The 14,687-nt window shown below is 39.3% G+C and overlaps 1 protein-coding gene across 7 annotated transcripts in view; it reads right to left on the reverse strand.

The window, feature by feature from the left end:
* Window positions 1-208: 208 nt before the first annotated feature.
* The window catches only part of PLCE1 (phospholipase C epsilon 1), a 148,425-nt gene continuing 133,946 nt past the window's right edge, over window positions 209-14,687 (reverse strand). For 6 of the 7 annotated variants that reach the window (XM_048947171.1, XM_048947170.1, XM_048947167.1 and 3 more), the window contains 11 exons: window positions 13,764-13,895; window positions 12,313-12,603; window positions 11,469-11,632; window positions 10,316-10,577; window positions 9,361-9,479; window positions 8,890-9,018; window positions 7,943-8,152; window positions 6,770-6,931; window positions 6,391-6,609; window positions 5,194-5,406; window positions 209-4,300 (listed from right to left, as the gene is read on the reverse strand). In XM_048947171.1, coding sequence (XP_048803128.1) covers window positions 5,227-5,406; window positions 6,391-6,609; window positions 6,770-6,931; window positions 7,943-8,152; window positions 8,890-9,018; window positions 9,361-9,479; window positions 10,316-10,577; window positions 11,469-11,632; window positions 12,313-12,603; window positions 13,764-13,895 — 1,868 coding nt within the window. In that variant the 3' untranslated portion in view covers window positions 209-4,300; window positions 5,194-5,226. Of the gene's footprint in view, window positions 4,653-5,193; window positions 5,407-6,390; window positions 6,610-6,769; window positions 6,932-7,942; window positions 8,153-8,889; window positions 9,019-9,360; window positions 9,480-10,315; window positions 10,578-11,468; window positions 11,633-12,312; window positions 12,604-13,763; window positions 13,896-14,687 lie in introns of all 7 variants that reach the window. The other variant, XM_048947169.1, reaches the window with a different exon arrangement.

The raw sequence follows: 14,687 nt of genomic DNA on the forward strand, positions 1-14,687 counted from the left end.
GATTAGAAAACATATATTCCTGTATTGGGAATACAAAACTGTCTACATAATACTGCTGGCAATATGTGCGTTTCTGGCTGCTCAGGTTGCCATTCCCATAGCTTTTCAGGACTTGTTAAGTGATTGCAAATGTGCACGTGACTTAAATTCCAAAGAATTCTAAGGGTGCCATCAGCCTTTGTCAGTTCAGGAAGGCAAAAGGAAAGAGTCAACATCTTAAACCATTTATTTTTTACAACATATACAAATACAAGTTTATTCTTCAAGTCAGCAAGGAGGAAATAGCCTAGGTGGAAAGTTGCTTTTAGAATTGTTCATTTTACATAGTTTCCAAACAATCTAATGACTGGCACGTGGTGACTCCGCACTGTCAGAATGCCATGACATGCGTTAGGAGGCAGAGGAAGGTGAGTGTGCAGCTAACAAGTAAGTCTTTCTGAAATACTCTATGCAAGTATTGGAGCAAAATCTATTCATTGTTATTTGTTTTCGTGTTTAATTTGCTAACCCTGTCAAATGCCTATCACTATTGCAGTTACAAAATATTTATTACATAGTGAAAAAACTCCACCATTGTTACATTTAGTGGGATACCCCAAAAGTAAACTGAGTTTTGTAGCGGTCTACTAGGAGCCAGCAATTAACAAACAAACATTAGTGAAGCTTAGCAGCATTCAGAGAGCAAGAGCAGAAGGCAGAGAGTTCTGTTTCAGAAGCTGCAGACTCAGCCTTTCACTGAACTGGAAAGCTACCAGCAAGTTATTTTTTTAGAGACAAATATTTCCTGAATATTTCAGGAACACATTCCTATAGATTACTAGTTGAAGTCTTTAATTAATTCCTAGAAGCATATGATTTCTGGAAGCAGACCACTTTGAAAAGATGGCTATTGAGTTCCTTCATCTAGTAAAACTCTTTAGTATCAATAAAAATAGGTGATTAGGATTTAAAAATTGTAACTATACTATATAAAAATTGTACAGTATTTTGCTGCTTCGTTTAAGTTGGATGAGTGAGATATAAACAGGAAACCCTTCAGCCCATAGGAATTCCCCCCCAGTGTGCCCCAGCTCCTGAAAACTGAGCAGTAGTGGAACAAGCCCGGAATCCCTGGCAGCCCAAGTGTTGTCCCATATACTCACAGCACTGCAAACAGCAAATGCTTTGTGAGGAAAATCATAAAGAAAGATTCACAAAAAGATATTGGTATAAAAGTACAGTGGTTTTAAAAAAAAAAAATTGAATAAAATACTCCCATATGGCCAAGAGGCAACTGAGCACAAGGGTTTTACCTGTAAACTCATCAGAACGGGGCCTGCTACCACTCAGTGCTTTTTTCTGGAAGGTGTTGCTTATTTACATTCCTTTCTTTCAGACTTTATCCTGGAAGCTGTTTCCTGTAAATAGTTTGTAATGTGAAAATGAATGTATTTTCCTAATTGAAGTCCGTACCCAGCCAAAAGCACAGAAAGGGACAAAGGTGTTTTATCAGAGGAATGTGTGGGCAAGTATTCCTGCAGAAAGAAAATCATCTGTGGATAAGTAAAATAAATTTTCCTGGTAGAATTGAAACTTTTTTTTTTCACATGAAATGCATTTATCTGAGATTTCTTAAAACTTAACAAAACCCCAAACCTCTTTAATGCTTTAAGGGGTGGCAGATTTTCATTAGTGGGATATTTGGAATGAACACAAGTGGAAGGGAAATGTCTTGCTTTCCATCTGCACCAAAAGGGAACTGCATTTTACTTGCAAAAAAAACCCCTCACTCTGACACTTGGCACCAGCCAGAACCTTTCTGTAACTTGAGGTTGTGATATTTGTGCATTAATGAAAGTACTGGAACATTATAATTAGCCTGACAAAATTCTAGATAAATATTTCCCTGTTCTGTTTTACTGTGACAAACAGCAGAGAAAGCAGTTTTAGACCTTGGAAGGATGAGGAAGCCGATGAGGAAGCCTTGGAACCGATGAGGAAGATACTTAAATTAATCAACTTTTCCAACAACTGGAGAGTTATTGTATTAGCAGAAAAAGTACTTAACTGCTATTCCTAAGTTCCACTAGACTTTGTGCCAGTGGTGGAGCTGCATTACACCTTGTGACACTGCTGCTGTTGCCCCTGAATTTCACAAGATTTCTTTTTTAGTTTAAATCTATGTGAAAGAAAACTATTACTGGCTGATGAAATGCATGTAAGGGTTTTGTATGTTGGAGCAAGCCTGGTGCTAAGAGTGATATTAAGAATTCTATTTTCAGTACTGCTGAATATTTTTTTTAAAGAAGTCAAATAGTTAAGGATAAACTCTATAGGATAATAATTCTTATTTCTAAAAATACCCAAAGCACTGCAAGAAAAAATTAGTGATATGAAACTGCCACTGTGCTAAAATAGCAGAAAAAGGCTAGCATTTAAGAACCTGCTGCATTAGTCGAATTGTGCGGTGGCTTGATGCATTTCCCAATAATTCTGAAGTATTCCATATCAAATTAATTATGCTAAGAAAACAGTTTTTCTGTCTTAGTACTAAAGATAAGCACTGGGAGCGAGGGATATGTGACCAGGTCCGTGGTTATTTTTCCTGATAGTTGGAAATGACCTCCAGGGGGCACGTTTTGCCTTGTTAGCATCTGTCAGACAGGAATTCTCAGTAGTGCACTGTAAAAGAAACTGGTGGGAAAATGTAGCTTCTACCTGCTTATTTATATATCAGAGCATGAGTTGGCTTTCTTTTGGTTTATTCTGTAATTACTGGGAGAGGAAGGACGTCTACCATCTGCAGATAGGGAACCTTCCTTTCCTTTCGTCCTTACGCTACCAAAAGTACACATCCTTGTTGTAGCTGCAGTGCTATTCTATTCTTTGCCTGATGCAGACTCTCTTAGGAGCAGCAGCAGTTTGTCTTTAAGTGCTAAAGTCAGCATGCAGGCTGTGACCACAAGAATCAATCCCTATAGCATGGATTCTCACTGGAGTCAGACAGCTAACAATGTGTGGTTCAGGGAGTGCTCCAGGGAGCGCAAATGTGTGCAGGGCCAAATACTTAATCACCAAAGGTATACTTTGTATGGGAAATGGAAGGGATGGGTGGTTTCAGCAATTGTTTTATTTGTTCCCTCGTAAGTTGGTATATATAGATTAATTAACTAACTAAAAAAATTAATAACCTCCATGGAGTAAAAAAAGAGGCAACCATAATATCTTAAATATCAAAAGATGAATTCAGCAAACATCAGACTTTGACAGTGTTTCTATGTAAACGAAGTGTCAAGCGTGGTAGTGTAAGAGTGTTTATGCTCTCTGGGTTTAAATAGTAAGTAAAAAAAAAACAACTGTAGGCATTTTCATACAATGCTGAAGTGTTAATTATGTTTTTCAGTACTCTGAGTTTGGTCAGTTTTGGGTATCAGACTTCTTGTGCTGAAAAGAAACAAGCAGGAAAGTTCAAACATTTTTTTCCTCTAAATCCAGAGGGAGGTGAAAATTCTATAGTTTCTAAAAAGTAATATATGATAAATATATTACACAATGACACATACTTTGGGACATGATAATAAATATTCTCTCTTTAAACGCAAGCCTGGAAAACTAGACTTTATAAGATGATAATGTTGTTCTTTGTCAAAGTATCACTACCAGTTAGGTGTATTTAACTACTGTACAATATTTTGTTAAAGCAGATAAACCATAAATAACTTGAGCAATTTGTGTATATTCACCAAAGTTAAACTGATAAGCCAAGGATGTTACAGTATATTTAAATCTCTTTACAGTCACTAAACACAGTGTTCAACAGGAATCTTTATGTAAAAGTGCATTATTTTAATATAATACACATAAAAGAACACTCTGGTTCTCTGCCTTTGGTTTCCCTTAAGGCAATTAGCTAAAATCTTTTGTTTAAAAAGGAGACAGGGTGGTAACATGTTTGTTTACAACATACAGTCCAAGAAAAATTCTTCATCTGCCTGTCAAGACTTTGCACAAGTGAAGATAGCGGGGAGCTGACAGGCAGCTCTCCAATCTGCCATCCCATGTAGCGTTCCCAGATTCTGAATGTTAATCCAGCAGCACTGCCTGGTTAAGCATTGAAAGCACAGACCAAACAATTGCCGACCAGTTCAGACCTCAGCAGATTCCTTCAAGGGCACTGGAGAAGGGTTCAGTGTTGTAAATTCCAGTTTGCAGAATAAATGAAAGAACAAATGCTGGAGAGGAGGGAATGTGACTGGGATTTTTCCACAATCTACTTTGTTGCGCTTGAATTCTGTTGGTGATTTAGTGTTGCCTTTGTCGCCTAGAAAGAAGACATCCCATGTGTTTGTTCAGATCTCAAATATTTTGCAAATGATGATATTGTTTGAATTCTGCTTGTTAGTACAGTGCTTTAGCAATGATGTGATATTACGTGTCAAATAATGCTTTAATAGTGTAGTAAGCGAAAAGGAATTGCAATCTCCTTAAATTCACTGTATGTGAAATGGGATTACCAACGCTGAAAAGATTTATTCTTCGTTTACAGTGAGCTTTCTCAGATGACAGCTCAGTGCTGTAGTAGCACTATGCAAATGTCTGCGTAGTGTAAATGAGTGGGCAGTTAGATGGACTGTCCTTTATATAAACGGTACGCTGGTGCGTTTCAGTTGTTACTGTAAATCAAGCAAGGAGAAATTGAAGAGCTACAGAAAAGACAGTAAAAATGTTTAAACATTTCTGGCAAAAATTTCGCAGAGAGTGACAGTGCCTCTATAAAGTTGTTTTTGCTAAAAAGGAGATCATCAATCCCAATGATTTTATTACGTGCATGCATTGTAACGTCTAGTAACGAAAGCTCTACTGGGTGCCTTGTTTACTCAGGCCCACAGCAGAAGGCTATAACAGGACAGTGACAGTGGAGCAATTACTCAACTAGCATGCATACTATAAAATCTACCAGTATGCAGCATTCTGCTTTTGTTTCATAAATGGGTAAAAGAAGGTGAGTGAAACTCTACAGCATTCTGATTCATTGCAGTAACGCCCTAATAAATAACTGGAGATCTCACTGATCTTTCTGCAGCTATGCACAACTATGTTTAAGGCTTTTATGGATCTGTCAGTCCCTTACTATGGTTTACCAACACTAGCGGTGAAAAGATACTGTACTTATGTACTAAATTGACTCTAATGCTGAGCCATGGTACCTCATACCTGCACAGCCTGTACTGGAAGCACTGGTGGTGACTATTCCATAACGTCACTAAAAGTCAAGCTGCACATGGGCCTGTCATCCTTATTTTGTGGGCTGTCAGGCAGGACTTGCAGGGGTGGTGAAATGAAGCCCCGGTACTGCTTACTTGACTTGGTCAGCTTTTTGAGCTCACTGGTAAAGGAAATGCCTTTTCTTTTGTCATCTCGTGCTGCCTGTAAAACAGAACAGATCACAGAAATGGTTTAACAGGTTGTTTAGCTGTAGAATACAGAATTTAATATGAAAACATCCAACATTTTTCTAAACATGTGTCCCCTTTAAAACTTAGTGAAGCTATGCTTTCAAAATAACTGCATTCTTATGGTTGTTCAGACTAGACTGGCTGAAAAGTACATATTTTCAAAGATTATGTATAGCATATTTGGGATAAACTTTTATAAAATTGATGCTTTTGACACAGTTACTTTAGGGCGGCAACAGCCATGGATTGTTGGCATCTGCTGGAAAGGAGAATGCTGTTCCTTCTCCCAGCAGAACAGTACTTCAGTCCTTCCATTTTCCCAAGCCTGCGGCAAAGCAACAGAAATATTTTTTAACTGGACAGGAATAAAGGAGACTTTTTATTCCAGTAGTGTTCAAGTGCTGTTCCTTGGAACAGCCCCGTCTGTCTTCGTGCTATGGGGAGCAGGGCATGTGCAGCCAGATTTCAGAAATGAGAAAGCTGTAGCAAAAGGTAAAGGCTGTCAGGGGACTTGCAAGCTGTGAGAATCACGTTGCAGAATGTAACTGATGTCATTTTGCAAAGGATGGGGGAGTTGAGAGCAGGAGTCACTTTTTGCTGTAGCCTCTTCACCTGGACCTACAGGAGCTGGCAGCTTGGCCCTGAAAGCGTAGCTCTGCTTTATAAAAAAAAACATACTATATTCAGGCTAAAAAAAAGAAGTTTGCATTTTTAAATGCAGCATCTCTTACCTTGGCTTTTTTGCAGCCAGATGTCTTGTAGCAGTGCAGTTAGTTTGAAAAAGCAAGCAACACAAAAACCCCTTCAAACCTACAGACTACAGAGCTGACAGGGTCTGGAAACAAGGTGTCAAGAAACAAAATCATTCAAAGTCTCACTCGATCATTCAGTATGTTTCCAGTCAGCTCATCATGCACCATCTACAAAAGCAACAGCAAAGTGTTCCCTCCTTTACCTGAACCTGTTCTTTGAGTTTAAGAATAAATTTTCCAGCTCCCTTCCACTTGCTTTGGGCCTGAAACACACACTCTTGATCGGAGAGAATCCTCTGAGATGGTTTAGATGTTGAGGACTTCTTGTTTGTTGGCTCTTTTGTCACCTCTTCGAGGAGGACATAGTCGCTTGGATTTGGATTGCTCAGAATGCTGTAGGAATACTTGGCTTTGCAAAGAGTCTGTTTAAGAGCAAAAAAAGAAGGCCAAAAAGAAGGCATTACTTCAGATTCAGGTTACCAGGCAGATCCCTCAGCTGAGCACACAGCTCACCTACCCTGTGTAAAAGCAGCCTCCACCCCACACCTTACAGACCCACATGTGGAAGCATGCACGGCTCACCTGCTGTATGACATCCTGCGCGGTGCTGAAGCGCGGTGCCTTGATGACAGTGCGTGGCTGCTCGGGGGAGACATCGTGTACCTGAACAAAGAAACTGTCATCCTCCGAGGTGATGGCTGCATCTTCCTTTGCTTCTTGAAAGACGTTTCTCTCATTTAAATTCTGAAAAAAAAGAGGGCCAAATTCAGCTACTGCAGAGCGTAACTCAAAGCAGTGGTCAGAGAAAGTTTTCATCACTTGAAAATCAGGCACTCTTGTGGTCCTATTTCATTAAAGGCAACTGCTACATATAGTTTTGACAAGCCAATATTGCTTAGAACATATACACCAGTGTTTCTAAAATCAGTGCATCTTTAATACCTTTCCATTTACAGCTCATGCTGTGCTCCACAGAACACTGCATGGCAAACCCAAACCCACAGCATTGCTTCCATCCATACTAAGTCAGATTTTCAACTATGTTTTCTGAAGGAATGCAGCTCAGCAGTGACATGTTTGTAGTTGCACGTGCTCACAAAGTGCTGCAGTCAGCTGAATGAAGTAGGCTGCTAATTGCACAAACTTCTACTTATTGTCTTGGCTCCAAATATTAGAAACAAACTAAAACAAAATACTAACTTGTGTAATATAAAACACTGCCATCCATGCCCATTGTTTAAACTAAGGAAATCACTGCACCTTCCTACTTTAAATTCAAAAACATGAAGTATCTCATTATTTTAGGCTACCATTGAAAATTTCATCATCCTTCAAGGTTTTTAAAGTTCTTTAGAAGTAAAATCCTTTCTAGTTTTCAGAACAACAAAAAAAGCTGCTGATACATAAACTGATTGGTAATTGTAGCCTGCAGTTCTGTTACCTACCATCCTTTGGTATTAACTGTCTTTCTTTATATTCATTTCCTATCATGTCAAAATCTCAATGTACATTAAATTAGAACCATAATCAGTGAAAACAGTAGAGGAGTTCTGAGTCACAGAGCTGCTATTAGGGCTGCATAGGTGTACATACTGACAGGTGCATGAAGTCTCATTGTGCTTGTGCAGAGCTCTGCTTCATTTTCAGTGACACTGCTTGCCAAGTAGTGAAACAAATACTGCATCCTTTTGTTTCCTGCTCCTAGGCTATTTTTGGTTACCTTTGTAAATAACAGTTTATCTAAAACAGACTTACTTCCTCTCGGGTTTTAAAGATGATTCTTCCAACATATCCTTCTTCTGGGAACCAACTGTTCAAGAGCTGCACAAGCCCTTCTTCAGGACCAATTACTCTCTGGAATGGTGGTTTTCTGCAGTCACTCTTTTCTTTAGATAAAAAACTTTTCTCTTCCATCAGAAAATAGTCTGAAGCACAGGACTCGGTGCCTTTTGTGGTCTCCAAGATCTGAGACACACCGCAATAAACACACAGCAGTTAGAGTGCTAAATATAAACACTGCATAATTAGTAGCTATAAATGAGTATGAATGAAGAAACTTTAAGAATCAGTAACTGTTCTGATAGTGTGGGCATGATTTCCAATTTATTCTTCCTTATGCAGTTATTTCATGCCAGGGTAATGCACCGTTCTCTTAGGCCTGCCAGGTATCTCAGCTATTCCAGGCAAGGCCATCCTGTTTTGGCTTATCTCTGTCCTGTTGGGCAGGCCAGACAACAAATGCAGCATCCCAGGACAGCAGGGTCCTTTCCCACTGCTGGGATAACAGCCCTGCTTACTGCTTTTTCTCCTCACAAACATAGCCTTTTTACTCTCTATTCCTGTGCTGCTCAGATCCAAGGAGCTGTGCAGCGAAGTTTGTCTTGTTCTAAAGACAGCCCTCTGGCTGTCGGTCACACAGACTGTTCTTCTCAGATGCCCAAATATTACAGTACTAATAGGGAGTATGTTCTAAGTTTAAAAACCCTTTCCAAGAAGAGAAGAAGCCAAGATTTGGAGAAAAAAAAATAATAATAATCACAGGTATTTCTGTATTTCCAATGCAATTAATTCCACAACAATATATTTGTAAAGCAACTCCTTGCTGTATTGCTTCCGCATGCAAAAAATTAATGGAGACAAACGCCTGGAATGAAGTCAGTGTGGGCTGATGCAGCAGAGTCTACAGAGCAGCGGGCACTCACCTGATGGAGAAGCTGTGCAGCCGTGGTCCCTCCACTGATGTTAAAAACAGTGAAGGGCTCCGGGCCTGGAATTCCATGGATTGTCACTTTGTAAGGCACAGAGGCTTTCCTTTCACCTGAACTAAACAACTGTTAAGAGAATAGGTTACTGAATGCTTTAGGTTGCATTAAAACGTAGACAACTTGTAAAGAACTCAACAAAGCAAAGCTATCCAGCTAAGGCATGGCTTTTACATTACAGAACAAAGAATTTAAAATAAATAAATAAATAAAGCTTTATCCTCCCACAGTTCCAGTGGGATAACCCTACTTACTTCCACTGTCACCCAGAAGAATTATCCATTGGGGTACTTCTAAAAAAATGTGCAGGTTTAGGTCAAATATCTTTGAGCATCTGTTCGTAGAAGTCTCAAGACCATAGCAGACATTAAGATAAAAATACATGGCATTCACAAAAAATAATTAACTTACTATAGATGCAGGCACAGTATTTCCAGAGGGACTTTCTTCCATCCTCCGACTGTTTATGAACAAACTAGAGATTTCCAGTGCCTCATTGTGCAGGTTATGGAGCTGGACATGTCTATAGCCTAAAGAGAAAACAGCTTTTCCTAAGTACTTTACCACACTGTAGGACAAAAGTCTCACAAACTGAAAACTCAGATTTGCTGCATTGTTATCTAATATTTGCTTTATCTACAGAATTTAAAGCACTGGAAAAATACTGCATTAATACTCTTGTCTGCAAAACAGTGTAATCCAAATGCTGTGAAGTTTGAATGACAAATATAGCTGTCTACCCTTACACTGCTGTAATGTTCAATCTATTCATACACGAAAAAGCTAATAAATATTAGCATATGAATGAAGCAAAGACAGTCTCACAGGGAAATGTGTATATATTTGTGGCCACATATCCTCCTATGCTAAGACTGTCCTGTTGTATTACAGAGGCATGAAGTAAACTCAGAACTATGTCTACCATCCTGCTGAAGAGCTGTTGGCATCATGGAAACTCCCTGCCCAGGTGTCACAGAATTACTAGTGCTGCTTAGATTTTCACTCGCCTTTGTTCACCTTTATTTCATATCTCCTATGGACAGTGCTGAGGATTCACCTCTGCCCCAGTGATCACTAGTTAGAGCAGTTTCTTTGGCAGAGGGCAAACAATGGAGAGAAACCATTCTGGTCTTCCTAAGGGAGCAGCAAGTCCTGAGCTGAGTCAAGCCCCCCTGGGGCAGCTGCCAGCTCCACGGGAGCATCAGACCAGCATCCCACTGCTGGGGTAAAGCATGCTGCCTGGTATTTGTTCCCTGTCTCCTCCCGAGGAACGCAACCAGCTGATTAAAAATATCCCTCCAGCAGGATTCAGTCCAGGAATCCGATGAACGATTTTGGCATAGGATGTTACTACAGACCATTTTACCTCTTTTCAGAGCTTTCAGTGGAATGATTCTCTGAGCCGTTATAGCTGAACTGTTATTTTCAACAACTGCAAACCGAAGAAAGACCAAATCTTCAAAATGAACCCGGAAAAGAAACTGCTCGTTCCACATTGGGTTGAGCGTGTTGCGATGAATGGGTTTGGTCCGGAAATGGCAGCTGTCCAGGGGCATCCCGAGCACATCGATTTCAATGCAGGGACTTCCTGTACTGTTGCTGGGGCACACGTTCTGCCCAGACACGATCTGAAGCCGAGGAGTACAGATGTGTGAATTAGCAGTCATTCTTTTCTGCCACAATTTTGAGCTAAACATTGTTTTCCATCACAGCCCCAAGTGTGGTTTCCTAACCGGTGGATTTAATTTCAGTGCACCCCTACTTTTTTCATTTCCAGGGCTCTAACTTCAGCACTGCTTAAACCCCACATGCCATTGCTACAATATCTTTCCTCTGAAAAAAATATACCGCATATCATGAGTGCAACCACTCGAGGCATTTGAAAGTTAATCCAGAAGGAATGTCCCAGTAACACAGTCAAAAGGGATCAAATTTTCTTCTCAGTTACTCTGTGGTGATGGCACTGACCTCTGCCTTGCTTTGATGCACACAACAGAAGCATTAGGTTTGCATTCACCCTGGCTGAGAGTCCTTTGGTTCTTATGAACCTGAGTTTTATGCAACATTTTCTGAAGGGAATACCATTTTTTGCCACCAATCGAAGAATAATACATCTGATTATATGACTTATTTGAAAATAACTGTTCAAATATTCAGTATGGTTTTTCATAATGACTTTTTGTGTAGCCTCTCACATGTTCACAGACCTGAAACATCCTGGCCCTATATGTAAGTACACACAGTTGTGCAGTGGCAGAAAAGATGTTTTCAAGACTGGATTTTGACAAAGGTTGTGAAAAAAACAGAGAAAGCAACTAAGGTTACAAAGCAGTCAATGAAATGAAGATGACCATTTGATTCTTCTCTTTCCGATTTCTTTTAGTTAATTATCCTTCAGAAATAGATACAATAATTAAATGTTCACACAAAAGCCTGACTAATGCTGGCTTAAGAGTGCAGTCAAACATTGCCTATTTCAGTCTATCCAGCTGCATAAAATTCTCTTTTAATGTACTTACTGTTAAAGAATATATAGCTGGTTCCTTATTATCAAGATCTCTTTCTAATGGACAAAACTGCTGGTACATTGAGCAATTCTTATCCCACAGAACAGGAGGTTTCAGAACATATCCACAGCCACCATTCGCCTCAAACATTGCTGCATTGAGTTGCAGGGGAAGATCTGTGAAAGTAAGGCAGCCAGCACTGAGACAAAGCTGTGGTACAGTAGAAAAAAAAACTGCAAGACAATGACATGCTTTAAGTATCTGGTTTTGAATTTTAGTTCTGTACAATCAATTCAGGATTGGTTTTCAGAGAAAGCCGTAGTTTATGTACCCGATTTATCCAATACTCAATTATACAAAACTATTAGTTCATTCTCTTCTTTCTTTTTCTAATGTCTTCATCCAACTGTAGGACCTGCATATGTATTCTGTGAGAAGTGTCTAGATAACTGCCATGAACTGTAGAATGAAAAAGCATCAGCTGTTTAGCTGATGATCCCTCCTTTGAAAAGGTGAGGGAATACAATATAGTAGAGAAAAAAAAAGTTTGAGCAACAATTAACTAGCAACCAGCACTTCTACTAGAAACAGTTCAGTACATTTTTATACTTGAAATTACAGAAGATAACGGATGCCTGAAGTTGTTGCTGGGCCAGGCGCTTCTGTGGTATTGGAAGACAGATCTGCCTGCATTGGCATAGAAGCTCCTAAACCCAAGGATTGCTGCTCTTAAAAATTAGATTGCCACTGTCAATCAGGTCAAATGCTATTTCATAGTTTAAGGACTTAATTCATGTGTAAAATGCATAAAAATTAGAATCACAGAATCATAGAATTGCGTATTCCTGACTCATACCGTCTGTCTGGTAGTTAAGAGCCACGAGTTGCACTCCATGGAGCCAGAAGATGAGTGGATGGGGATTGGAGGAGTCGATGCGCGTGGCAGCAGGGTACGTCCGCAGGAGCTGGCAGGTGGTGTGCTGGATCAGCTTCTGGGAGTACCGCCGGCACAGCCGCTTGGCAGCGTTCTCGTTCAGGGAGGAGATGTGGTAGCACTTGGGCGTCCTTATAATAGCACTGAGAGAAGCTGGAGAGTTGTAAGGAGAGGAAGGGTCTTCCCACGTCTGCCGCATCACATCAAAAGGACCTGGAAAGCAAACAGTACCCTCAAGTCATGGCTGCAGATCCAGAGACTCCAAGAATCCAGTGTTTTCTAGTGAATCATGTGTCTGTACCATGGTTAGAAAAAAGATGATCCTGGAAAATTATACCATTCAGTATAAACATCAAATTCCTTATAGAGTAAGCATGCTTCATGAGAAGAAACATAACGTTTAAGTGCTGGAATGATACTATGATTTAGTACTTAGGGTACTAAAGTCCAAACTCATGGCTGTAGTGTTGGTATCTATAGATTTGCATCACAAACTCTCACATATTCACCCAGCTGTAGGGCCTTCTGGGATACACTGTGCCATTCTTCTCATTCATACATTTTACATTAGGAAGAGAGGCAAGATTGAAAGCTATCTGCTTAGTCTCTGAACAGGCAGTCTACAGAGTGCCATAAGAGTTAGGGGACAAATGCAGCAAAATACTTAAGAATTGGACACTGGAGTTCTTCATTTTTTGATCACTAACCTCTGGGAGGGAACTAACTGTGTTTGCTCAGCCAGACATTTGCGCTGGAAGAATAGCAAGAGTCAGAAAATGAGTGCAAGAAAGGGTACAACTTTCTGTCAACAGCACTGTACTGAAAGGCAGGGATTTGGAATCATCCCTGCTCCAGGGCTTTTTCTGTACTTTCCTTTGTATTTCTTTACATCTGCTCACATGCAAGAGTACAATTCCCAACTTCACAAATTGAAGCTCCTGTGGAGTCAAAGTATTTTCAAGGTGTAACTCAGGAGTTTGTGCCATCACACATTAGGATTTGGCTGTATTTTGACAATGAAGTCTTACTACAGACACTAAAACTCCTTTTCAGGATCCAGCATAATAGTTCTGCCTTCTATTTGAACTTAAAAATATATTAATTTGTATCTTCTAGAATATAAACTTTAAGACATTTCACTTAAAAAGTGTGTTGATTTTGAATTGCTTATAAATTAGGGTCTTTATTTTTCTGTTCTCACATTCCACTACTATGCACTCAACACTTTTTGTAACAGTGTTACTGTCATAGCTGCTGCAATAACAAAGAACTACTCCAAAGTTCAGTATCTCACACATTGTTAAGGATTTGATCTTTAACAACTTGGTCTGGTACAGCCATTTCACGTGACTGCTGAAAGATGCTAACTTTACCTTTTCCAGATGCTTTGGCAAGAGTAGCTGACTCCCCAGGGCTCAGTCTACCAGGATTGTTGCCAAAAATGGACTTCCTGCTTTTTCTTTCTTTTCCTCTGCTAGAGCCAGATGGGTTTAGAGTTGATAAGCCTGTTCCCATAAATGTAACATAAATGAGCCAAAAAACATGACCAAGAGGGCATGACATTTTCCATCATATTTCACATAATTTTTGAGCCACGAATACTCCTGTAATATAGTACACAGGGCAAGCTGTGTGTTTTTCTCCATCATTTAATTTTAACGTCCTTAGATATATATCTACCTTTACATACTATATAAGCATATAGTATATATGTTTATATACATAATGTTTATAGAACATATATGAAGCAATACAGATGTACAGACATATCTCAGGGATACAACTTTTCCTCGTTTTACTTTTTGACTTGAGGAAAGTACTGACTCTGTCCCAAATTACAAAGTAATCCTAATTAATACTAAAAAAATCTGCAATAATGATTTCAATATATTCATCCTAACAGAAATTAAAAAAATATATATCCTTTCTACAGAAGCAAAAAAGCCATACAGTATTGAACATTATAGGATTTGTCTAGGATATGGTACCTATACAATTAAATTAATACACAATATTATTTAAAGATACAATGTAATGGAAAAGCCCTAAGTGCTGTTGTTTGAACAGTTTAACTTCAAGGTGTTTTTGGAGTTATCTTCTGTTTAGAATTTGTATTTCTGTGACGAGAAATGTGGTAGGTGTGTGAAATCCATTAGGCATTTTATGGCCAATACGTACTAGAAGTGGAGCTGGAAAGCTCTATTATAGCTATTACTCAAGTATATGCATTCAAGCAAAATAATCATTAAAATCATAATTGAAATCCCAGTGAAGTAAACAGACTGCACTCCCCTTGA

The sequence above is a fragment of the Lagopus muta genome, chromosome 5 (genome assembly GCF_023343835.1).
Source record: "Lagopus muta isolate bLagMut1 chromosome 5, bLagMut1 primary, whole genome shotgun sequence".
NCBI classification, from domain to species: Eukaryota; Metazoa; Chordata; class Aves; order Galliformes; family Phasianidae; genus Lagopus; species Lagopus muta.